This window comes from Grus americana, chromosome 28 (genome assembly GCF_028858705.1).
Source record: "Grus americana isolate bGruAme1 chromosome 28, bGruAme1.mat, whole genome shotgun sequence".
Classification (NCBI taxonomy): domain Eukaryota; kingdom Metazoa; phylum Chordata; class Aves; order Gruiformes; family Gruidae; genus Grus; species Grus americana.
In genome coordinates this window covers 2,249,557-2,275,377 of record NC_072879.1, presented here as the reverse complement: position 1 = coordinate 2,275,377, position 25,821 = coordinate 2,249,557, and the positions used below count along the sequence as shown (strand labels likewise).

At 42.6% G+C, this 25,821-nt stretch overlaps 2 protein-coding genes across 11 annotated transcripts; one reads left to right on the top strand and one right to left on the bottom strand.

The window, feature by feature from the left end:
- Positions 1-521: 521 nt before the first annotated feature.
- On the bottom strand, positions 522-18,016 carry SUGP2 (SURP and G-patch domain containing 2). Of its 9 annotated transcripts, none has more exons than XR_008574316.1 (11): positions 17,505-18,016; positions 14,656-16,338; positions 13,589-13,706; positions 12,388-12,896; positions 12,090-12,201; positions 10,752-11,263; positions 9,776-9,840; positions 8,957-9,093; positions 2,599-2,677; positions 1,902-1,970; positions 522-794 (listed from the first exon to the last, which is right to left on the bottom strand). XR_008574316.1 is itself a non-coding variant. In XM_054805851.1 (10 exons), the coding sequence occupies exons 1-9, from the start codon at positions 17,617-17,619 to the stop codon at positions 2,626-2,628; spliced, it is 3,303 nt and encodes a 1,100-aa protein (XP_054661826.1). In that variant the 5' UTR covers positions 17,620-18,016; the 3' UTR covers positions 842-1,970; positions 2,599-2,625. The 9 variants fall into 9 exon arrangements, 5 of the variants coding, with proteins under 5 accessions (XP_054661826.1, XP_054661823.1, XP_054661824.1 ...); XR_008574317.1 differs by lacking the exon at positions 522-794 and adding an exon at positions 842-1,516; XR_008574315.1 differs by lacking the exon at positions 522-794 and adding an exon at positions 5,738-5,858 and having other exon boundaries at positions 842-1,970; positions 17,505-18,015.
- Positions 18,017-18,136: 120 nt separating this feature from the next.
- Positions 18,137-25,357, top strand: ARMC6 (armadillo repeat containing 6). 2 transcript variants are annotated; one of them, XM_054805854.1, is made up of 8 exons: positions 18,137-18,273; positions 19,221-19,373; positions 19,832-19,914; positions 20,607-21,177; positions 21,668-21,813; positions 22,381-22,512; positions 23,035-23,172; positions 24,043-25,357. In XM_054805854.1, exons 2-8 carry the CDS (start codon positions 19,253-19,255, stop codon positions 24,253-24,255), a joined length of 1,404 nt encoding a protein of 467 aa, XP_054661829.1. In that variant the 5' UTR covers positions 18,137-18,273; positions 19,221-19,252; the 3' UTR covers positions 24,256-25,357. The 2 variants fall into 2 exon arrangements, with proteins under 2 accessions (XP_054661829.1, XP_054661830.1); XM_054805855.1 differs by lacking the exon at positions 18,137-18,273 and adding an exon at positions 18,543-18,692.
- The last annotated feature ends 464 nt before the right edge of the window (positions 25,358-25,821 follow it).

Genomic DNA, 25,821 nt, shown 5'->3' with positions numbered 1-25,821 from the left:
ACAGCCCGCCGCCCTCAGCCCACACGCCCCCAAAATGGCGACGCCTCCCTCAGCCCCACGACGCCCGAAGAGCGGCCGTAGGCACCCCGCCCCGCGCCCACGTGACACTGCCCGCCGGGGCACGCGGGTCCTGCAGCCCCGGGGCAAAGCCGAGCGCGGGGAACGGTGCTGCCCCGGTCCTGCGTCCGTCCGCCCCCCCCGCCGCTTCCCCACCGCCGGGGGCCGGAGCCAGAGCCGCGACACACGCGTGGGGGAAGGAGCATTCGGTACCGGGGACTCGCGGGGGAGATGGCTGCTGTGAAGTGGCGGTGCGGACCCCCCCGAGGGTAGGGGCTGCACCGAGACCTACGGAGAAGCCTCACGGGGAAGCCTGCCCCCCCCGCCACTGTCCCATGTCAGATTCCCACCGTAAACCCTTTACCAGATTTAGGACTTCTAGTCATTTTCTGTGACTTAGGGAGATGCACGCACGTTAGCGCACACGCAGCTGAGCACTGAGCTGCATCCTCTGCGTGACTTCATCCCCAGGACCGAACCGCAAAATGAACCCTGGGCTTGCGGTGCTCGGGGTACGCCCAGAGCAGAACTTCACAGAACTCCCCCTGCTAACAGTTCCTCCCGCTGCCATGGGTGAATAACACACAGGCATCAAATAGAGCCAGAACTTACGGATTCTCTTTGCATGTATGTGTTGTGTGACCTCACAATGATGTCGCGCTTCAGATTGTTTTTCAAAAGTCTCATTTCCCATCCAGCAAGAGTTGCAGTTTCTGAAATGGGTCTTGTAAACTGTTCTAAGACAGAACTTTTGTTAACCCCACGAATCAATTGTTGGTAACGAACTTCTGCCAAAGAGGCAGCGGTTTTAAAAATGAGATTCTATTGCTCTGTCTTTGCTGCTTTACTATTGCTTTACTACCTAGTGGCAGGATAATGAAATATGACTTCCCCTTCAAAGCAAAGTCTTGCCTAAGAAATAATTTCCAAGGAAATTAGCACAACCTTCCAGCGACATGAATTAGGCACAAAAAGCTGAAGAGAACACACTGTGTGCTAGCGCTTTCTTAAACAGCAGTAACTTTATTGCCCACAGATAATGCAAACATTTTCCACACTTGCTGCAATTCAGCAAGTTACCTACTTAACAAGGTTCACAAAAACTATTTATGCCAGAAGTACCCTATTGTTCTTTGAGCATATTCTCATTTAAGGTGTTTATTATTGCTCAAATCTAGAGTCTGGTTGTGATTGGCCACTCAGTCATGAGATATGCAGAATTAAAGGTGATACAGGACTTTCAGGAATCCATTTTTTAATTAGAAAATATACTTGCTTGTAGGATAGAAAACAATGCAAAATATCAATATTTGAATTTCTGAGTCCAGACTTTCTTTGGGCACAATAAATCAGGATTCACTTTAAAGCAGAACAAAGTATCAATAGAAAAAATACTGTACGATGATTTTGAAAAGTAACAGCACAGATTAAGTGTTCACACTGTATACTGTAGTGTCTTCTAAAAAAAAATGCAACACAAACAAAACAAATAAATAGGAAGAATGTCATTGGTATTACACCAAATAAAGGCAAAAAAAAAAAAAAAGAAAACATCTCTATTAGTCCAACACAATTACTCCAAGCAGCGTATTATCACTGAAGTTCTCTCACTCTGTTAGGGCACCTCCCCCAAAATGGGGATCTCCTCATTTCTCTCCAACGAGAGCAAACATCCTTTCTTCTAGAGCCAGGTCCTTACATATAGTAAAATTTTGAAGGAAAAGGAGGAAAAAGGTGTAGCCAGGGCTTGAAGTTGCCTCTGTAAAGCTTTTTCCTAGTTGTCAGTATAAAAGCAAGGGGCAGACCTGGCTGGTAACTTTTGCAAATGAACACTCTCACTTTACCTCTCGATAGAAGGCGGCTGCACCAGTGTTAAATTTCAGTTCGTTGCAATTTTCCTCCTCATATCCTGTCTAAAAAAGGAATTTGAATTTAAAGGCAACAGTAAACCACGCACAAATGGAAAGAGAAAGTTTTGCCGTTTTAAAGTCAGTATACCAAGAAAATCAGAAAGACAACTAACTCCTTGGGTATGGAATAAAGGGAAAAACTCTTGCATTCTAACTGGGGCACAACGGTTTTGGCGTTCATGTGGAAAGGAATGCTGTTGGGGATGGACTTAATGCACTAGAAGCCACATGAAAAAGTAACTAAGAAATGATTTAGTGCGTATTCTCAACAGAGACATTTAGCAGCACGGAAACAGAGGGACCTTCCTTCCCTCATACACTATAAAATCCTGCTTTACGCTAATAGAACACTGCATAATCTCAATTCCACTTGTCAGTGCCAAAATGATGCATATCTCTTACAAATGGCCAAATTCACAAGCAAAACATTTAAACCAGAAAATTGTTTAGTTCTACATTTATTGCAGATATTAAAAGATTAACAATGCTAACATGTTTAATTACACTAAAAAGAAATGTCAGTTACCCAATAACATAAGCGTCTAATTGTTACTAGCTTAGCACTACTGCCAATTTGCACGGAACAGAAACTAGCGAATTGCTCTACAAGATTAATAGCGAAAAAACCAACCAAAAGACAGTAGACACACCACTGAAGTTAGTTAACATGTTCACTGAAGCTTGCAGTCTTCATGGAAGAGAGCCTGGAACTAAAATAACAGAAAAGAAGCTAGTAAACTTTAAACAAGGCAATGTATCTGCATAACAAATGTTTCACATGTACAAGTATTTAAAATTTTCAAATCAGAGCTGCCTGCAAAAGCAGGTCAAAATAAAAGGAAATTCCTTTTGCAAAAGGAACGTAAGGTCATCTCTTGGTAAAACAAGATAAAAGTGGCAAACGGTAACCCACTTGAGAGCAACACTGGAATCTCAGCACCAGTACTGCTCTGCTGATATCTTGTCCAAAATTAAAGTTTGGCACAAGAAAGACAGACCATACTACAGTCATCCAGGGTAGCAGATTAAGATTTTCCCATTGTTCTCCTTTATTCTCAAGACAGCATTATACTCTAAATTGAATTGCACTCAGAAAGGACAGTACCATTTTCCAATCTGGATTCCAACAATTCTCCCAGATTGGGTGAGTAGGTGTTTAGCAAATGCACCCCGAACGGTACTATGCCCAACAAACTCCAGTTAAATCAGCACAGAGTGCTGATCTGGGTCCGAGAGAGTGGATTTCAATCTAGTGTGAAACTCCACTTCGCCTTGTGCCTTTCTGGAAATAGCGTAACGTATAATCAAGAATCCTTCCAAAATGTAAATGTGAACGAAGAAGGTGAACCATAAGTTTGCAGGGAAATAAAAACTGGGAACAGCAACACTGGCAGCTTCATCAATGAAACTAAAAGAAAAGCTAAACCCTTTGAGTGGGTCTGAGAAATAAATCGGAGACCAACAATATTGGTTCAGGAGTGTCATTCCAAACCAGACTGTGACTGAGAGATCTTTTCAAAAGGCTCAAGCTTTACACTGCGTAACTGCGAATTAGGCACAGGAAGGAAAGAGGGGCAGTGAAGAACACACCCAAATAGGAACTTAACAAGTGCACACACACTGCCAAATACTGTAATTGATGATCTTTAAGTAGCCTGCGGTCCAAAACATTTAAGGATTTTAAATATCTCCAAGTGAAGCCTAAGAGAAACGTTTGGGCTATCAAATGTCCTTAATCAAGTCTGACAGATAAACTTATTTGTATTTATAGCCTTCATGCTTCAACTTCTTGTAGTGTAAAGGCAAAGACACACATGATGTTCATGGAAAAACAGAACTACCAGCATATTTTTCTATACCTGCCATCGTGGTTTTATTTGGTGATTATGTGCTTCAAGGCAACTAAGACTGAGTGATCAGAAAATTACACTGCAACATGATTTTGTTTCCATGGTTTCAAAGACCCATACAGAAAAGAAAAAAATAAAACCAACTTGCATTCATGAACTAAAACTGGTTGTTACAAGCAAGGAAAAGTTTGTTGCAACAGAATGAAAATGAAGACACTCCCTTTCAACCAGCAGGGTTTTTAATGAAGAAAGAATATCATTTTGTTCTTTTAAACAGCAGGCACAGGCAAGTTGATAACTGAAGAACACATTTTCTTACATATTTGTCAGTTAGGAACTTGAGATGCTGCCACATTACTGTGGGGTGCTGTTAGTGGTATACCACGGACCTTTTTGCTCTACAAGAAGCATGGCGCAGGATGAAAACATCAGCAAGACAGCACTCACTCCTAGTAAGCAAAACATGCATCAGCTCAAGATAAACTCTTTAAAGAGAACTTCAGTGAAGTAGGTTTTGGTACTGTAACATTCAAGTAAAGACTTCTGACTAGTTTTAGAAAGGTAATGATGGAGAATGAGTACACTAAAAAGTGCGATATTAAGCTGTGTCACTTTCAGTAATCCAGTCACAGATCCCTTATCAATGTGCAAGTTGGGAAAAGATGAATGATCAGACCGTGAACGTTTACTTGTGGTAACACTGCTAAATCTTTCATGTCTTCAGAACTGCTTCACCAAGCAGCTGGGTAATGCACAGTAGATTAATCCAGTCTTCTCTTTCAGTAAGTTCTGGAATAGTCCCTTGAAAGTACAAGCTTTTTTGTCTTATTTCTTGGGATTTTTTAATAAAAGAACTTCCGCAAAGCGAATATTTAATAGAAACAGAAATGACTCTCTAAACTGATGGTCTTATAAAACTGATGATCCACTTCCAGATGACTTCTGAATATCTGACTTCCAAGTATTTTCTTCAGTGTTTTCTGCAAACATATGAATTTCACCTGCTCGCAGCTTAAACTTCTTTAAGAAGGAAAGAAATTATTCAAGAATCTGTTGAAGAACTGCAAATTTGTGTACACTTAAAACATGTACTACTTGTTCATTACAATGAAAAACCTGAGCAGCCAAGGTTTTCAAGGAAGAGTTTAGTGTTCTCAGACTCAGATGAACTCAGTTATTCATCCTACACTTAAAGTCTAGAATGCTGTACAAAATAAGCACGTAGGTACTCTTCTTACAATGGCGTATGGAGGAAAGGAAATTGCTTTATGCAGACTCCAGAAGTAGATCAGAAGATTAGCCCATCAATAAAATGTAGTAAAATAAAATCTGAACTGCCTTGCAAGAAGATCTGAATTTGAGAAGATTCTTGGCTTCAGAAAGGATCAGAGCCAAACCAGGCTAGTCATAGTTTTCATGTTGCTTATTCCATTTTTTGGTAAGCCATCTCATCACAAAACAGGCAAATTTGGCCAAAGAGAGAGGTAAACAGGCACTTCCGAGAACAAAATCAGTTGTTTCTTCCTCAGAAGGTGACATTCAAGTTGTTAGCTTGCACAATTAAATACAAGACTAACTTCAATCTTGGAAAATGTTTTAATACATTAGTATTCAAGTCCACTACTATAGAACAAAGTGTTCTTCATACTGGCATACTCTGCTGAAGATCTTTCACACAGCAGCCTTTGCATATCCGTGCACTTCCTAGTGAGCGAGTCTCTTATGCCAAACCTAGAAAGTAAGATTTGGGGTAATTCAGCAGTTCAAAGCAGTTCAACGTAGGTCTGGATTTTCATGAAATGCTAAGAAGCCAGATACACTCATGGAAACAGTAATATTTTCTTGGTAAAGGAAGACTTAAAAACCCCTGGTATTTTAATGTTTGCAGGAATTCAAACCAGATGTGTCCATTGCACATACCTATTTACTTGCTCTTTTCTGCCTGTACATTTGTATCATTCTTTGACGGAAAACATCAAATGCATCTTCTTTATTTTCTTCCCCTGCAACACCCAAGCCCTCCCCTGCAGAGGTAGCACCCCTAGGGAGTAAAATGAATAGTTAGAACACTCTGTTTCCATTACATTTGACAACGTGCAGAAGAGATCTAAACAATAGCTTCCAACATAGACACAATTCAGGTGGAGAGTAATTCTGCTTCATTTGGGGGAGAAGGGGAGCGGAGGCTTGGTACCTGGCACACCAGATCAACGATAAAACAATTCCCACCTCCCGTTACCCATGCAAATACCCACCAGAAGAAAACGCTCCTATGATATTAAGGGAGCAGTGAAGAAATAGTCATCTGACAAATTGAATTCTTACATGAACTCTTGTATTAACCACTTTATTCATGGTAGAGAGGATCCTTGTTGAAAAGATGGCAAAAATTGCCTTATTTCTTACATTTAAGAAATGACAGAAGTCAGAGACTTTGAGGAATGAGTAGGAAACACCACGTAGCTCGGGATAAAAGATGGAATTGTCACCAAGGGACCATAACACTGCTTGCTTAAAATTTCTAGCACCCAAAGCAAGTTGAAGTCTTGTAGGACGCGTACCATAGACAAAACCTGGAGCTCCTGCCCTTCCAAGAAAAATGAATCGTTAACTCATCTCTCTTCATCCAAACATGCGAACAGAAGCAGACAGGCCTCAACAATATCAAAACAACTTTCTGCCCTGGAAGTGGATGGAGAGGATGACACAGGAATGCAGAGATACAAATAATTAAAACCCATCTCTTGCTCCAGGCTATGTGCATAGAACGTTGGCATTACAAAGCTAAGATTAATGAAAACTCTACCACAGGAATGATCCTCTGTATGAGTTTTATCCACCAGGTCACTTACAGTAGTATTATCTGTTAAAGATTTCATTATGCGAAGTAAGAAAATTTAGATTCCCCCATGTACTGAGATTGGGATTGTCGTGCTATCAGGGTAAAAATCTGAGAACCTTAAGTAGAATAAGAAAAATTATTCTTATCCAATTTCTGTAAGAATAGGTCCACTTAAGCCAAGTAGATTGTTGCACAATTCTAAAAGAATATTCACAGGCTCTAAAAAGCAAATTCAACTTTACAGTCCACAGTAGAAACCCTGGGTGCTGTTTTTCCTTCTGAATGGTACATAGTCTGACTTGGCAGCTGTATGATCAAGTTAAGTTACATTTTAAATGACAGTTAAAGTGTTTTAGTTTTGTTGGGTTTTTTGTTGTTGTTTTTTTTTAAATGTCTCTTGAACCATGAAATTGGTCAGACCCATAGCTGTGACAAATTAGTTCTCAAGACAGGGAACAGCTCACAAGACTAACATGAAACTCCATTTAAAATTTCTGGACCCATCACTTCCATAAGGAGTCACCACGTATCTTTTACAGTAACGTAAATAAAAATCTATTCAAACTTGCAAATATGACTTGCTCTCACAGCCAAAGACAAGCTTTAAGCTTTCCTAACAAAAAAAAGGGCCTCACGTTTCTTTGTGTAACAACTGATATGCCTGAATACATCAGTTTTAAATATCAGTGTTCTATAATGATCAAGATATGCTCTACACTAGAACTGGAGTGTCTCCAATTATTAATCCCATCCCCTTTTGCTCACAGAATGAAATTAGACAGCACGTGGACTTTTAAACAAGTCATCATTAAAAGAGCTGGTAGTTTTCAAAGAGCAGGAAAGAGTAGAGGCTACAAATTACCAAATTAAAAAAACCCCAACCCTGCACTGTATCAAAGCAACTAAGAAGAGAAAGCAAAATGTTAAATTGCACCGGTTTCATCCTCACCGAGACTGTCCCAAAGTACTGCCCAAAGAAGGACTTGGATGGGAAAGCAAGCAGAGGTGCATGCCATGACAATAATCAATAATATGGAATTCTCTCTACACTACAGAAAAGGCCAACAAATTTTTGTAAGAGGTACAGAGAGCAGTTCTTCACTAGTCTTGGCAGGTGTCTTTACAAGGGTAAAAAAACTGGAAAAACTGTGTTTTGACACATTAAAAATGCAGTTCTTAAAGATGGCCAGAAACTTTTAGAATGTGGTTGGCTAACTGTCAGATCAGATACAATTAAATAGCTCATGGTTAGCTGTGCAGCAGAACTTGTGCCAGGAGCTACAGAAACAAAAAAATTACTCATATATTTGGTCCCAACAAGTTTTGAGGTCAAGAACCAAGGTTTTAACACTGGCAAACACAAGAGAGCTACAGGCCAAATAAGCTGCTTTCTCATTGTCCATTTATGGCTGAAGAAGGAAATATAGAAAATATAGTTATGGCCACTGGACCACAGGGACCACTAAGGAAAAAAGAAAGCAAACAACCAGAAGTATCCCACCAACTAAAATGACCAATACTGTTCACGGCATGAAGAGAACAAAGAAATCCCTGGAGAAAGACAACTGTTAAACCACAGACTATGTGTGTGGACTAGAAAGCTTGTCATATGGGTTCAGAGAAAAACACATAGTTTCTGCCTCCTTATTCAGTCAGGGAGTTGAAGGAGATACTAACCATTCTCTGCGCTAGCAGCAGTGGACACTGGATACAGCAACTTTGAAAGACAAAATGGAAGATTCAAAAACAAAAGTGTATTTTAAAGGACAAAGCACACTTACCTTCTGGCAGATGCACTTACCTCTTCCACTATGCAGTGGAATGAATCACATAATTAGAGTGAAAATAAATTTGTTGCCTAAACGTAGGAGTACTGTGTATGATATTCCTAAAGTCTATTTATATATTATGTACCTGGCATGGTAGCAAGAAGATTCCCAGGATAATACTATGTGTTAAAAAAATCTAAATACCCTAAACAAAACCTCCTGAAGAACAGGGGCACCCATATATCTTTAGAAACTGTCCATACACTGCAGCATTCATGCTGCAGCCTTCAGTGATGTCAAACTGGATGGCAAAAAACAGCCACCTTCCAGACCAGACTTTGCCCAGCCTGGCCAGAAAAATGCGGGAAGTCTCCACGCTCAACTTTGCTGAGGCCAGAGGCTAATGTCAAGGAGGAAACAAAACAATGAACTGGCCGCATCTAGGTGGGTTAGATAAACATAGTTACTATTAGAATCCCAGCCTTTTCCAGAGCTGTCAAATTTCTGTAGTGTGTTCCCATTACATACACTTTTACAGGCTCTCTGATTCCTTTTCCTCGTGTACCAAGGCCATGTCCTTCTTGCCAGCCCATCTTCTGAAGCATCTGGAAGCCCACATTCCTGTTTGTCAGTTTCTTGTGTGAAAATTCTAAATCTTTTGGTTTCTATGGAGAGGAAAAAAAAAAAAAAAAGAGAAAAACAAAGGGGTTTTTTTTGTTATACAGGGCAATCACATTTTTAAAATCCCTCAATCCGCCCCCCTGTAAGACAAGCGTGTTTCAATTTCTGGATATACAGAAATGTATCTTCTAAGCAGTGGTTCACTAGCGACACAGAAAAAGTCTATCAAAGAGTAAATATCTGCCTTGCTAGTTTAAAAAAAAAAAAGTATTTCAGGTTCTCAAACTGTTCAATTACATTATTAAAATAGTAAAGAATACACCTTCGTATTTTAAAATTTATTTATGATTTTTAATAACAAGTACTGAGTGATCTGATAACTGATTCCCTATTACAGAAGGGGTCAAATCACATTTCACCAATTTTGGAAAATTACAACATATTATCCAGACAGCAATGCACTGATTTCTTTATTTTTTTAAAAATAGAAGACAAGATTAACACAGCACTGTTCAATAGTGCTCTGATCGTAAAAATGTTTAATTTTGACACAGGTAGTTAAAAGACAACAGGAGCCATGGCTCTCCTCAGATTTAGCCTAGCCTTTTTCAGGATCAGGCCTTTTCAGGTTTTAATTTGGTTTTACGACAACGCCACGTTTTCAGAGGCTGTCTCTTGGAGAGAGACAGCCTCTGAATGCAGTAGCAAACCACAAGACTTCTTTACCTTCTTCTTCTTTGTAACTGGGCAACCACGAGGCCTATCATAAGCAATTCTCACAGGTTCATGCACTGTAAGTCAAATCAAAAACAAAAATTCAGCTGTAAAGAAAAACATTTTTAATACAGAACTCCAAAAGTACATCTCAAGTGGGACTAACTCAATGCCTTGGCCTAAAATCAGAACCAATAAGATAGATCAGAATAAAGAAAAAAGAAAAGAAACTGTAAGATTTTTCCCCACCACCACAAAAAAAGGTAATTAGTACATGCATGTATTTAGTTTTGGACATATGCCAGCAACACACTGATGGATGATATACTATAAGGACTTTCGATCTTTCATTTCCCTGAGCTTCTGTAATACTGAGAGAAATTTCAGACTGGACTTAAATGAGGTTATTTTATATCATTTCAATAGCACAAATGACAATGTTCAGCAAGAAAAATCATTATGCAAAGACAAGACATTTGTTAAAGTACCTGCAAAGCACATATAATCAGATTTAAGCTACTTATCTCTAAATTCTTAGAATATCATGATCCACCCCCACTGTGGCCATATTGACAAAGTTTGACAGGCCAATCCAAAGTCTAAATAGATTTGGCAAAACACTCAAAATATGTTCAGTGCTACACTTAAGTCTGTTAAACCTTTCATACACTGATACAATAAACCCTGCAAAAACTACTACTGTGAGTTTTTTAAGCAGCAGAGAAAGGATAACATTCACATATACTTAGAGAATATTTGAGGAATGACGTTTGACACACACTTTGCTATTGTACTATAATCCAACAACTGTTACACAATTTATTCAGATTCTCCTTTGTCAGTTAAATGAACCTTTAAAGTGAACATTGTATTCATTTTTTTATTAAAGAGCTGTAATTCTTTTAGCCAATAACAGTCAGTAACAAAGTACATAAAAATCAGGAATTCTCTACTGATACCTACAAAATATCTTTTAAGTAACACTCACCTTTTGGTTCTTCTATGAGGCAAATCCTTTTAGATGCAGGAATCATACCAACTTTCAGAGACTTGCTGCTGATTCGTTTGCGAGGAAATAGGGTACCAGGGGCAGGAGTTGATGCCTGTGTCGACAGATTTGGTATAGCACCATCAGATGATGTGGCTAGCTGCATTTCACCTGTTGAAATTTCCTCTCCTGTTTTGGAAATCATCTCTTCAGCTAGGTTTTCCACACTTCTACCTGCTGAGATGTCATCCTCTTCTCTCTCCTCTGCTTGCTCCATCTCTTCCAAAGGCTGGGAGATATCCTCCTCAAACTCAGCTTCCTCCTCGTTATCTTCTTCCTCCTCTTCTTCATCCTCTTCCTCTTCCGAAATATCCAAATTTCTCTCTTCAGGTTTAGCACTTTCCCCAGCATCAGTTGCTTCTGACACTGCACTGAAGTTAATAGATGGACATAACTCATAGACTTTCATTCGGTAAAATTTGAAAGCAGAACTGTTTCGATCCTGTAGAAACCTGAGCAAAAAATACAATGAAAATAATATCAGGAAGAGATTTTCTTTAGCTAGCATGAAGCAAGACATGAGAAAAATCTCTCATTAATTTTTTGAATGGTCATTCCATTCAAAAACTGTAGGATTCCCCAACAACATGTACTAAGAACAGCAAGCATTCTCCTCAATTCTTACAGACTGCTTTTTATCAGCACTTCTCAAACTGTGTTGTAAAGAATTCAGTAAAATTATCTTCACTACATAGATGGAGAAACTAAGACACGATGCTAGCTCTGGATGACCCAGAAGGCAAACAACAGACCCCAGAAGAGAATTCAGGTCTTCCAAATTTCAGTCACGGGGTCTATGTGGAAATAGGTGTATTGATTCTGAGAGACAGAAGAGATAATAGGGCTCCATTTTTGTTGGCACAGTATGACTAAGACAGAAAAACCTGTGCTAATTTACACTAGAGCACTTAGGTCATTGTAATCAAAGCCTCGCTTAACAACAACAAAACCCCCCGAGATTGAAAATACTTTGGCAGAACATTGTTTCAAGATGCAAGCTGATTACTTAAGATATAAAAGAAAAAAAATGCATGTACAGTGCATGTATGCATTTGGGAGAAGTGTTTTTCTTTCTTAGGTATTTCAGATATTCACCATTAATGGGGGTGCTGAGAAGGACAACAGGGAGTATTGCTCAAAATCCTCTGTTCCTAAACACATTGAATAAAAGCATACTTCTCAACAAACAATAAAAAGATATCTCCTTAGTAATTGTTTAGATGCATTTTGATTTTTCTTATCAGCCCATTCATGCAGATAAACACGTACATTACTCACCAAAGGTCTGGGTTATCTGCGCTGTTGTCTATGCTGAACTGCTCAATTTCTGGTCCTACCTGAGCAACAAACTTGGCAAGCTTCTCAGCAGTTTGCATTGTTTTAGCATCCACTGCAAGAAACAGAATGCTCGTTATCTACGGCTTCATGAAAATCTGCATCACCGGAACGTCAATACAGTCGAGAACTCTCTACTTTAGCAGCATAAATGATTTTTAGAATTTCCAGCAGAACATTCTATGCAATTCTTTTCTCATGTAACTTACAATTTAAAATCTAATCTTGAATCTTCACTTACCATCAGGAAAGTGAGAGGACAATGGTGGGAAAAGTTCAGGCGATGCTAATAAATCCTCAGAATCTGCCCTTTCTTCTGCTGGCAGACACCCCTCTGAACTGGTGGCACATTGTGAGGATGAGGTTGTATCCAGGGAAGAATTCTTCTCTGACAGGCTGGTTTCTGATACAGAAGACTTTGACTGGACTGAACCTTGAAGATGCTTGTCCTGGTGCTTCAGCACTGTACCAGCTGAAAGCACAGTCTGCGTTCCTATGGTCGCTCTCCTCACCTTCCTTCCTCGAATACTACGTTGCATGATAATTCCAAACCTTTTTCTTTTAAACAGCCTTCTCTTAATACTTGCAACTCTTCTGGCATACAACATAGCCCTGACTGATTCTGTTGCGGATTCTTCTAGTGTTCTGCCCTCACCACCCGCTTCCTTTCCAGATGATGTCCGCCTTTGCATCTCTGATAACTTCAGTCTGTAATACTTGTATTCTAGACTATCTTCATCAGATAAGAACCTAAATAAAAATCATATAAATAAAATGAAAGCACAACTAATCTCAAATTCTCAGATCAGAAACTCAGTAGCAACCGATCCTTTTTTCCAGGGGTATACACAAGTTGCTACATTAACGTTAGCCTCCATAGGTTTTTCTCAGACTAACGGCTAACTCCACTTCAGAAGCAGTAAGTAAAGCATGCCAAGCAAATAAATGATGGAGGGTTTTGACATAAATCATTTGGCTAATAATTAATCAGCTATGCTGCAATTCACACATGAAGAGATACTGTCATATTAAAAGATCATTACACTTGGAAGTGTCTCAGCTTTCCTTTTCCAACATTATTCACAAAACACTAGATCCATACGTCTGTTACCTTACTGTGTGTTTATGTTAACTACATTTGCTTACTATTTTCAGCTCGTAAACTGAAATTGCTTTTAAATTCTTGGATTTGGATTGACATGCAGTCATTATTAACAGATCAAAAGGAACATGATCTACTAGACAAAACAGAAGCAACAGGACAATTTCCAGGGATATCGGGAAGTACAATTAGCTTAGGAAACATTTTCAAAAAGTCTGATTAAATATAGAATAGGCTTTGATCTTACAGCCATTGAAATGAAATCCTGAATTTAATAGAATATATTCCACATAGCTTCATCAGAGAGTAGTATTACAACATACTGTTCAAACACACCTACCAATATTCAGGACAGTTCTTTTGAGCATTTCTCTCTTTGGCAGACAAGGTTCCTGAAACAATGCTATTCACTAGCTGTTCAATTGTCTCTACAACTTTCCGGTCAGCTCGCTGTGGGACTGTAGGAAGAAATAAAATGCAGTCATCGTATTATTCTCATCAACAGAATATCCATATGTCGTCATCTTTATTCTTTGACACACATTTGCAGTTTTTCAATGTATTAATACAAAAAAGGTTGCACTTACTACTAGAACAAATTAAGGAAACCTCAGAAACTTCCTGACCGTTTTCTCAATTCAACTTAAATTCTAGAACAGTTTATTACGAGAAGCACTGTGATTTAAGAAACTTATCCTTTGCCATCCTGGGCAAGTTAAGCCATCCTTTAAAAGGCAATTACTTATTGCACCAAAAGGATTTGGTGCAAAATAAATGTATCTGAGCACTACTCTGAAGGGGTGTGTTCCAAATTATTAGCCATTCAGTGTCAGTGTTACAAGACCTCCCTGCAAAAGTATCAGAAGGTCAATTAGGAAAAAAAAAGATGAGTATAGTAATGAGTAAGAATGCTTTAGAGAGGAGGAACTAGATGGCCTAGTACAGTAGAAGAGATAGTATTCCTAGAGATGGTAGTATATAAACAACTTCAAAGAAATACGCCTGCATCTGATAAAAACGGTAATGGTAACATCTCTGACTTTGCTTATGTGCAAATACTTACTCTGTGATGTAGCCAGTTACAGCTGCGGTCCTGGCCTCCCTACCTCGAAGTTGTGAAGCTGGAGGGTAGGGCAGCTGAAGCAGCCAAGGGCACAGGGTGAACATCCTAGATTTAAAGTATAAGCACGAGCAGGAGAGGGGAGGAAGGAGACATGCTTTCATCCACAAAGCTGAAAGCGATTGCTACAACAGATAGTATTTACTATCTGCCTCAGCACTGCTACGGATTTACATGGAATTCCCAGAATTAGGAATTCCTGACCTAATGAAACCATAAAAATTAAGATAAAATGCTAGCGACAAATAAACTATATACTGCAAAGTATCTTACAACAGTTGACTCACTTTTAACTTTTGTGTCAGGAGAGGGTTTTTTAAGCTGTACTGTGGACTCTGGCTCAGTTTTTTTCATCTGAATTGGATATCCACTCTTTTCCAGCCAAGCCTTCAAGTTTTCAATGTACTCCCTTCCAAACAATGTTGAATCATCAAAGTTGGGGAATAGTGTTGGTGCTGGAGCCATTTCCTGGAGCCCTACAGCTTCAAGTATTTTCTCTTGCCTAAAAACAGATGCTAACGCGAAGGTCTGACCCAGAAGTGCTAAAGATTTACGACAAAGAGAAACAGTGGTCTCAAAAGCACTAGCCATTTCTCTTGGATTACCAAAACCGCTCGTCTTAATGCTTAATTCATAAGCATTGCAGGCCATAAGCAGCGGTGTAACACCTTTCAGGAGGCGGTCTTGTAGCCTCATTATGTATTTATCAAAAGGTTTTATTATTTCAAAGAAGCAGTTCTTTGTTTTCACAGCACCCTTGTCCAATAGCATATTTAAAAACTCATTGTCCACTTTGGGAGTTTTCAGAGCAGCATGTTGTAAACTCTTGATAGTAAAGAAACAATAATCTCTGTGTTCTGGCTTCAAGGAGCATTTAAATGAAGCAAGCATTTTTGCACAGGTTTCTGTCTCTAACTCAAAGAGAGCTCCAAAGAGCCGGGAAAATTCTGCATCGTTTTTTATTGCATGAAACCCAGCCCATTTTATAATTTCTATTCCAAACGTTGAAAAAATGTCAGATTTGTCCACAAGGTCAAAATTGAGATTTCTGAAAACATGTGCAGGCTTTGGGAGCCTGAGAATAGGTCTCTGGGTTGTTATAGTTGGCCTCTGATTAGGTCGCAGAGGCAACTTTTGATTAGGGCGCTGGATGGTCACCGGCCTCTGGTTTGGTCGTTCAGCTGTTTCTGGCATTTGATCAGGTTGCATAGCTGGCTTCTGATCAGGGCCTGGCTGCAGTTTTTTAGTGTTCCATTTCTTTAGGGGCATTTTGATATCTCCTTTGAATACTTTAGTTTTAATAGCACCCCTTGTAATACGCTTTCCTCGCAGAACTCTTCCCCTGCCAATGTTGCCCCTCCGTATTGGGGGTCGGAACTCGCTGTCAGATTGAATTCCAAAGTCCGCATCATACTCCTGGTTTTCCATGTTGCCATATTCATCTTCCATGAGTCCTGGTGATCTAAAATCACCTAAAATATCTGAAGAACTAAAATCAGTTTCATGTGGTCCAGTGGATTCCCAAGAGTCAGGAGGGCCATAGTCCTGGTCATGAGAAGCCAGGCCGCCATACTCCCGGTCATGGGAAGTTGGGCGTCCATATTCCCGGTCATGGGAAGCCGGACGCCCATACTCCCGATCGCGAGACGCTGGGTGCCCGTACTCCCGGTCATGCGAAGCCGGACGCCCGTACTCCCGGTCATGTGAAGCCGGACGCCCGTACTCCCGGTCACGCGAAGCTGGGCAGCCAAATTCCCGGTCATGAGATGCTGGGCGGCCATACTGTTCATGGTAATAGTTATCCTTCCTCACGAGAGGACTAGCAGATCTGTAAGAAGGTCCTGGATAGTCATCTCTAGGGTCTTCACTCCAGTCATCATGGGGATGGTGCTGAGCGTTGTCATGAGTATATCTTCCATCATCATGAAAACTGTCTTCATATCTTGGTCTTGGGACTAGCCTTGAATGAGCTGTAATGATAAAATCATAAATAGACCAATGGACTGCAAGTAATATTAAGAAAAAAATTTAATAAACACATTTAGAATTTACAAAGGTCCACATATCAAAACTTCTGAAGAACAGTACACATATCTAACTTTAGGATATTCCCATTTGCTTTCTTACATGCATTGAATAAATCATAATAAGCAAAAGGAACAAATGATTAACAACATCTAAACAGACAACAAAACAATTTATTAAAACTTCTGCTCTCACTGAAGCTGAAACGCAAGTTCTGCTATAAACCCCATTTTCCACTTGCTCACAACTTTCTCAGTCTGGAAGATGCTAATGTTGTGCTCATAATGCTTCTACCCGGATCTCTCAGATGTAAAAATATCAAAACCATGCACTTTCTGTTTTCACACTGGATGTCGGAATTCCACAGTTGAACAGAAGAACATTTTCTACAAACTCATACACAATTATCTAACATAACATTAGTCATAAATACTACCATTCCCTGCAAAGCATCCAAGAATCCCTATTCCTTAATTCCAGTAGTTAAATTGGAGAAGTTAAAGTAGAAAGTAAAGACTACTTGAACAATTGAGTATTTAAAAGAAATTATTTCATTGGAGCTTATACAGCTTTAAGAAAATAGATCTCATTTTAAAACTCTCAATTTCCTATGAATGTAATCCAAGTTATCTTTCTAGACATTTTAAATATCAAATTTAGAAGATAAAAGAATTTACAGATCATGTTTTGTATACATTCACTAGATTAATGTCCTGCTTTTTGCTTTTTCTCCAACAACAATATGAAATACAAAGACTCAAAGGTTTCAAATGCACTCCTACATTTATTTAACTTATCAGACAGCAACAGAATTCCATCCTGCAGTGACGTCTCCGGAGACCTCCCTGAAATCGGACCCACTCTCTGATGCAGCCTGAACAGAATTCCTTTGTTTGAAATTCGGTTTTTTTGCCTGGAATTTCCATTCCGCATTAAAACAGTGTCAGTCATACCAAGCTACTAGCCTCTTAAATAAAAGTGGATGTGGAAAAACATCAGCACAAGTACACATTTTAGGCAAATATACGTCAACGGAAGGCAAGAAATCTAACATCCCTGATACCAGAAGAGCTGTTAGAACCCACGGCACATCACACCCGGGTGTCATTACCTTTAAAATGATGGATTGTGTCCTCTATAGCATCACTCCGGTCCATGCGATACCTTTTAACTTTGTCCTGCACTACAGCATCAAACGTCTCCCGTGTGATCCGCCGAGAGGCCATTTTTATCCTGTAGGAAAACAGCACAATGCCGTCCCTGACCGGGGCACGGACGCCGGGGAAGGTTCTTCCCGCTAACGCTACCGGCACCTTCCCGGCGCCCCGGACCGCCCCGCGCTGGGCTCGGTCCGGACGGATTCCCGTGAGCACGCCGTGGGGGTGCGGACAGTTCCCTCCCCCGGTTCCCCGCGCGGGGCGGTCCAGCTTGAGGTGAAATGCAGCGTGAGGGGGAGCCGCGGCCCTTGGCGCCTCCCGCTTTCCCGCCCCTCACCGGGCGACCCCCCCCCCAGCAGCTTGCAGCCCCCCGCTCCGCGCTGCCACACGCGCGGGCACGGGGAGGAGGGAGACGAGGAGAAGACACCCGCGCCCCGTGGCCCGACCCCGCCGGGAGCCGGCCCGGCCCTGCCCTCACCGAGGCGGCGCCCCCCGCCCCGGTCCCGCAGCCTCCCCGCCACCCGGGAATCTCCCAGCAGACCCCGCGGGACGCCGCTCGCTCGCCAACCCCCTCCCCGCCGCGCCGGCGCAGTGCGGGCCCTGTCGCGACGCACGCGCGGCTTCCTCATCCCCTCAAGGCGGGTAGTTTCGGGGCAGCGCTGCGTTGGCGCGGGCCGGTACCAACGGCGAGGGCGAGGGCGCGGTCCCGGGTCGGACGGCGCGGTAAGCAGAAAGGAAACGGGCGGAGACAACCCGCAACCTCCCGCTCCGTCGGCGGAGCCCCGAGACACCCGCCGCGTTCTAGGCGCCCCTCAGCAAGTGGCCGCATACCGCGCATGCGCAGAAGGCGGCTGACCGCATGTGTGTGGCGAGGGAGCACGGTCGGGGAAGGACGCATGCGGACTTGCACACCCCGGGTTCTTTTTCGCCCCGCGTTTTTTCTGGTGAAGGGGATTGGCGTGAGTTTTTGCACCGGCGCATGCGCATTGGGAAGGCTGGGCCAGGGGAGGGCGGGGTCGGAGCGAGTTGTGTCCGCCGGCTGTGTACGGCGGCCGAGTGGGGTCGGTTCTCTCAGCCCGCTGCTCTTTGTCAGGCGGGAGGAGCCCGTCAGAGAGCGGCACTGCGGGTGGCGAGGGACAGAGGTGGGTCGTAAGGAGAACCGAGGCCCGTTGTGCGTCCGGGAGCTCCTCCAGGACCTGCGCCCGGTTCCTGGGCCCTCTCTGGGGCAGGCCTCGCCGAAAGGCTGAGGGGCTGGGCCCGCCTGGCCGGCAGGGCCTGCTGAGGGGGATGCGGGGATGAACCGGTCCGTGCTGTGGGAGTCAGGCCAAGGGGCTCCGCGCCGTGTTGGGTCTCGGGGCCCTGTGGGTCCGGACAGGCTGCCCGCCGTGCCCCTCTGGCAGGCGCGGTACAGCGAGAGCCGTGTCACGGCAGCACACCCATCCTCGGCAGAGCAGCCACAACCTCCCAATCCAAATTCTGAAATTCCTCCTTAGTTCTTTTAATTGATGTATTTCTGCCCGTTAAAAAACCCAGAAATATCCCTTTGGCTATATATTTTTGGTTTCAAGTTCAGTGCTTTTGTTTTGGAAAAGAGCAAGTCACTTCCTTTGTTTCTGATTAACCTTAGAAGGTTTTGCACCAAAACTAATTGTGAACTGTCTTAATGACAGGACAAGGAGGTAGTTAATCTCATTCCAGTAAAATGGGATCGAAACAGATTGCACAGGAAACGTTTGATGATGCAGTGCAAGAAAACATTACAGAATTTGAAATGGATCCAGAAGAGGCTGTGAGAGAAGCCGTGCAGCAGTTTGAGTCCCAAGGTATTGTAAATTCATCTACTTTTGCAGTTCAGGTTATTACAGACTCGGGTTTTACATACCTTTAAAATTTAAGAGAACCTGCATGCAAAGATTGATCATCCAGTGTTGAGAAGAAGCCTTTGTGAAGTGGAATGTAGACACTAGTAATGCTAACCTAGTTTTATGGAGTAACTATGACTGAAAATCTGCTTTAGGTGAAGCTGCAGGGTTCAGTTTGGTGAATGAAATTGAATTCTTCCCCCCTCACCCCCCCCAACTGACATTTAGCTAGAATTGATGCTTTGTTCCAAGACATATTTGACCATTATAGTTAGCCAGAATTTTGGCAACCTTTCAGCATCTTTGTGCATTGATCTACACTTTACAATAGGTTTATCATTGTTCACTGTGGTTAACTTGACAAATTGTGCCCCAGCTCCTGTAGCTAATATTAATCTTGTTTTTGTTTTTCCTTTTAGGTGTTGACCTAAGCAACATCGTGAAAGCTGTGCGGCAGCCTGCCTCTGAAAATGGTCAAAAGCAAAAGCATGAAATTTTGCTGGTAGGAGCACAAATTTACGTTGCCTTCTAAGGATCAGGGTTATATAATAGTTTAAGTAATAGACTAAGAATGAGACATACCTTCTACGTCTGCCTCTGTCTCGTTTCTTTGTGAGCTCTTCAGCAAGCAGTTAATCCCATCTGTTCTGCAAGACAGAAATAATATAAAAGTTGAAAGAGCTAACTGGCACTTTTCAAGTGCCTAGGAAATGCAGAGACTGCCTTTTGTAACTTAGAAGCAGATTCTGCTGTTGTCAGGTGAAGTCAAACCACAGAAGAACTTTAAAGAAAGAAATACAAGTAGCCTAAGTGGTAGCTGTTAGCTAGGCCTTCTGAGAGGAGATGAAAAGATTGAATACGGTTCCTCACCAGCAAGAATATAAAAATACTCGTGCACGCCACTGACCCCTGTGAAATGTGCTGGTTGGACCCAGTTCACCCACTGCTGGTCAGACTGGTGTACAGTGATGGAGCGACATTGATGGCAGAAGCACAGAGAAGCCCCCATTCCTCCAAGGGTCCTGTGCATGAAAGACAAAATGCTGCTCTTTGAGGCAGCCCTTTTTTAGATATACCCAACTCATTTTGAATTTCAAACAAGACTATTATTATAAATAAACAACTTTGGCTATAAAGAACTGCTCTTGTTCCTTCACAGTTCAATGGAAAATTAACTCTTGTTCTCTTCTTTAGACTTTAGATTCCCTTGGGAGAGCCATTGCTGACTCTGATCTTGCTGAGATGGCCGAGCAGCTAGTGGTCTTCACTGATCAGTGCAAAGAACAGCTGGCTTTCCGCTACCTAGCTGGGCAGAATGGTGCCTATTCTGTGGTATTCTCTGCCTGCCAGTTGGCTTCAGGAGACAGAAATTTAATGCTGAAAGCCTTTTATACTCTGTCTGCTGTCTTGGATGGGCAGCCAGACCTACTTGACTCAGCTGGCCAGGATCTGCTGCTAAAAACACTGAAAGAATATAGGGAGGATGCAGAAATGACGCTGGCTGGGATCCGATGCATTCGGCATGCCTGTCTGAAACACGAGCAGAATCGTCAGGACTTTGTCAAAGGTGGGGTTCTGCCACTTCTGACTGGAGCTATAGTCCAGCACGGAGACAGTGCTGATGTCGTCCGAACGGCCTCCTCAGCGCTCAGGATCATGACATTTGATGACGACATCCGCGTGCCCTTTGGTCATGCTCATGATCATGCCAAAATGATTGTGTTGGAAAATGATGGGTTAAGAGTCCTCATTGAAGCTGCAAAAGGTAAAATTAACCCCATGACTGTTGATCCTAATTTTGAGTCATCTGTGCTTTCTTATCTCAAAACCGTGCTTTGTCATAACTTGAAGCTCCCCAGAGATGGTTCAGAAACTTACCACTAAAATGATGTTTAATTCTTTTGATGAAATGTGCCCCAAGAGAGAAAAACAATATGACTGCTCCAGAGGCTATCAGCAGCACTAGGGTGACAGTTATCAAAGCTATTCGTCAGTCTATCGAGGAAGTATTTTACTGCCCGGTGCAGGTTTACAGGCACATTATCTCTGCTAAGGTGCTGCATTCTTGCCAAGAAAAGTTACTCTGTCTCAGTCTAGATACGGAGTGAACAGGATGTCATCTGTGCTGTTTTAATATATGAAGTGAAATACACTGTTTACTGTTTTCTTTTTTTAATGAAGTAAAGAAAACCACCTTGATTCTGCAGCAGCCCTCCTTGCTCATAGTTACTCCATTCATCATCTCTCCTCTACAGCATTCACAGCTAACTCCAGTGTTCTCAGTGAACTGTGTGCCACCCTTTCTCGCCTCTCTGTCAGGAATGAATTCTGTCAAGAAATTGTGGACCTCGGTGGCTTAAATTTTATGGTGGCTCTCCTGGCTGACTGCATCGACCATCCAGTGAGTGATATAAAATGTACTTGGGAGCCGAGGTAATGTAGCAGGGCTTTCGTTTTAGAGTCCTGGCTGTGAATGGGCCTTAGATTATGCATTGTTTTGGAGGCAATTAAAGTTGAAACCCAACCATGGATGCCTATTTGTGGCCATGTTTACAGAACTAGGTTACAGGTGCTCCATCAGGTAAGACTGCAGTAATTCTGAGCCCCTTGTTCATGGTTACTTCCTCTGTTCTCCATGTTTCACGAGCTCTGCTTGGTCCCAGAAAAGCCTAGCTTCTGGTTTTCCACCGTTCTAGCTAGAAGATATTCAAGAGGATTTCGATGCTTGTCCCACAGGATTGATGTTTGATTCTTTAATCTTTGAAAACCTCTGCCGAACTAAAAAGGTTCCTTATTACTCTGTTGAGCAAGAAAGCGTGCCCAAGATGTGAGTGACTGAGAATACATTGCTGTTTGTAACTGGAAATGACAGCTGTTTGAATGGAGTCGCTGGGGGATGTTCTGGTTTGCTTTCAAAAGTCTGTAAAACTCTGCAGCTTTCTAAGCTGTTTTTTCTTGATGAATGCAGGACGTGGTGAAGCAGGTGCTGAGTGCCATCCGAGCGGTTGCAGGTAATGATGACGTGAAAGATGCCATCGTTAACGCCGGGGGAACGGACCTCATTGTGCTTGCTATAAGCCATCACCTTGCCAACCCTCAGGTACGCACCGAAGTGGCCAATGAAGTCCCACCAGGGCCGGGAATGGAGATCAGGTTTGGGCTGCACAATGTATGAGTGTAACTCGTCTTGTGTGGGGGAACAACCCACAGCGTTGCTCTGACTTGTAATAAACACCTTATGCTGAGAGCAGGTACCTTCTAAGTACAGTTATTAAGCCATGGCAACTGAGCAATGTATTAAACCTTTAACATCCAGTTGTTGTAGAGTGGTTAAGTGTGTGCTTTGGCAATATTTGTGTAAATGTAAAGATAAGGCCCCTTTACTATATTCGGTTTTTTTCTTGTTCCTGAATCAGATGGATACTAGATGCAGTGTTTTACACCTCTGGGGTGTAAAACCTGGTTTACATGCCAGAGAAGCAGGATGTTTCAGTGGAAGAGGCTTAAAAAAATAAAAATAAATTTTTAAAAATTGCCAAAAAAGGAAACAAACTCCAAACACTTTTGTTTTCCTTAAAGCAACATTTTCAGCTAGTGATTGTGTCTCCCCTTTGACTTGCAGATCTGTGAGCAAGGTTGTGCAGCCTTGTGCATGTTGGCTTTGCGCAAACCTGAGAACTGTAATGTCATCATGGAAGGTGGAGGGGCGTTGGCAGCTCTTCAGGCTATGAAAGCACACCCACGAGAAGTGGCTGTACAGGTATTTGCCTCAGAGCACTTGATTATTTATGCCAGATTGGTGTTGGCTGTGTTCACTGCTTCATTGGGATTTTGTCCTTTACTTGACAAATAGTGAAAGGTTCTGAATATGTTGGGAGCGCAGCATCTAAATGCAGGACTCCCTACATCTGTCACCCTGATGTGATTAGAGCAAAACTTCAGTTTGGGTTTCAAATCCACCTGAATTCAGGTTCAAGAGATGGTGGAATGCTGTCCTTCTCTTCCAGGCATTACTTCTGCTGCTGCTCAAAAGAGCAGGAGGAGGATAGGTTCTTTCAGACCCAGCCTGTGCTACGATGTTACCTGTCCTTTAGCAGATGTTGCCATCTACTCTCCAGAGTTGAATAAAACACCTACTTGGCGAGAAGTTAGCCTCTAGTTTCTCATGCAGGTCTCAGTAGGTCCCATGTCCACTTTTATGCTCCAGAATATTAAAATACCATAGAAAATATTTTCTGAAAGAGTAGTTTAAGCGAAGTGCCAGGGAAGGTGCCTGGAACAGCATACAAGGGGGTGGAAAAGTAGGTCTGCTGTAACTGGAGAAGTCTGTCTTGGCATTATTTAACAAAGTACTTGGTATCGTCTGGCTGGTGTTTGAGATTTGCTGCTGTCCTGACAGAAGCAGGAGGTTTTGTTGTATAAACTCCAACGTGAAATAGCAGCCATACTTTTGTCCATGGATTTTATTCTTCCAGGAAATACTTTGTTGCTGTCTACAGCATCTCACATTTGGTTGCCCAGAAAAGGTTCTTTAGTTGGAACCAGATCTGCTTTGTGTATGCCAGCATCCTACGCGAATGGTCTTTCCCTACAAAAGATGCTAATCTCTCTCATTTACCTCTCTCCTCAGAAACAAGCTTGCATGCTGATCCGCAACCTAGTCTCCCGGAGCCGGGACTTTTCTCAGCCCATCTTAGAGATGGGAGCTGAGAACCTAATAACGGAAGCTCGTGCAACACACAAGGACTGCGATGATGTGGCCAAAGCTGCGCTGAGGGATCTTGGCTGCAAAGTGGAGCTCCGAGAGCTGTGGACAGGTCAGAAGGGAAGCCTAGCTCAATGAATCGACACTCCACTGAGCAGTGGAGCTTCAAGACATCTGTGTACATGAAGTCTAAGGGGGGGGGGGGGAACAAACTGGCATGGATTAATTTGCAGTTAACGTTGAACTGGAATATCTGAAGCAGATGCCTGGCTTGTGAGGCTGCAGTGAACTTTTTATTGGGAGCTACAGCTGAAATGGCTTTATGCGTTCACAGGCTGCAGATCACTCTGTGTAGTAATCATTCCCCGAATCATCTAATGCCTGAAGATGATCTGCTCCCCCCTGTTGTTATGTATGTTACTTGCGTACAGAACGGGACCGTTCCCACGTGCTGTTCTATACCGTAAGAGCAAAAGTGGATCTTTTCTGATAGGAGTTTGGTACGTATGGTGGCAGCTGGTTCTGATCTGTTCCTCTGCTCTCTGCCAATGGAGGCTAGCAGCCTGATCTGGCAACGGGATGGATGAGGAGGAATCCCATCATTTGTGAATGTGTTCTGTCCTGTTGTACTGTTCTACTAACTGTTATTTTACTGCTGACCATATTCCATGTTGCTGTTTTGTTTTGGATTTTCAGCCAAGGTAACATTTTAAACAAAAACAAAGTAAGGATTTTGTATAGTATGGCCCAAAGCAACAAATCTTTGTGATGTTGCCATTTGCATCCAGGAGGAAAGTTCATGTTCTCTTTGAGTGAGATGAGTAAGTCGGGGACTGGTAGTGAGGGTGGTGGTTTCAAAGCAGGGACACACTGGCAGTGGTGCCACGCACCGGGGAGCCCAGGCTTTGGTTATATCTTAGCAGGGCAGTGCTTCCCTGAATCTAAGCGTGCTGTAATTGTAATGGAGAGGCCGTGCGCCTCATGGATTGAAGACAGCTGTGGACTTGGGGCAAAACAGGAGAAGTGAAACATCCAGAAAGGTTCTGAAGTCTCGGCTAAAAGCTCCTGTGTGCCCCCAGCCAAGTGGTTCCTATTTCTTGCTGGGCTGTGTCGTTACCAGCTCTGCTCTGGGTGCTGAACCTTCCTCCTGCACTGCTACTGATGTTGTATGTGACTGGATGTTTTCTAATGTGATATTCTCTGTAGAAATGTTGACCCTATAAAACATAAAAATGTACAAGGGTGGTTGGCTCTTAATGGAGCCTTTTTGAGACAGGAGGAGAAAGGTGGTGGAAACACCTTGCTGATGAGTTTGTAAGTAAAGCCTCCTGCAGCCCTGCGCTATCTGCCAGCAGATAGCAAAGGTGCTTATGGTCTTCAAAGGCTTCTAAGCCCACGAGAGTGTTTGTAGGCGGAGAGGCTGCCCAAGTCTCCTCTCTTCCCGCTGTGTAAGCAGCTTGGTGTGTTGGTGCACTGCTCTGGCCTCCTAGCCGAGATCCTCTGGTGAAGGTGTCCTGCTCCTTTGTGGCAGAGCGGGCAAGAAGGGCTGATGAAGAAACCCTGAGGTCCCCAGTCCTGGGGTGCTCTGCATTGGAAAGAGAGCCTGATTGCTCTGGGGAGCACGTTTGGTGCAGCATAGCTCTCGAAGGCTGGTGAGTCTGGGATGGGTGAGGAGCAGCACCGAAGCTTAATGTGGTGCTGTGA

Coding starts and splice junctions, on each gene's coding strand:
- SUGP2 (XM_054805848.1), bottom strand. CDS start 17,619: ATGGCCTCTCGGCGGATCACACGGGAGACGTTTGATGCTGTAGTGCAG. Junction 13,707..14,655: donor TCCTGACACAAAAGTTAAAA/GTGAGTCAACTG, acceptor TTCTTCCTACAG/TCCCACAGCGAGCTGACCGG. Junction 11,264..12,089: donor GCAGATAACCCAGACCTTTG/GTGAGTAATGTA, acceptor TTTTTTGCTCAG/GTTTCTACAGGATCGAAACA.
- ARMC6 (XM_054805854.1), top strand. CDS start 19,253: ATGGGATCGAAACAGATTGCACAGGAAACGTTTGATGATGCAGTGCAA. Junction 21,814..22,380: donor CTGACTGCATCGACCATCCA/GTGAGTGATATA, acceptor TGATGAATGCAG/GACGTGGTGAAGCAGGTGCT. Junction 23,173..24,042: donor CACGAGAAGTGGCTGTACAG/GTATTTGCCTCA, acceptor CTCTCTCCTCAG/AAACAAGCTTGCATGCTGAT.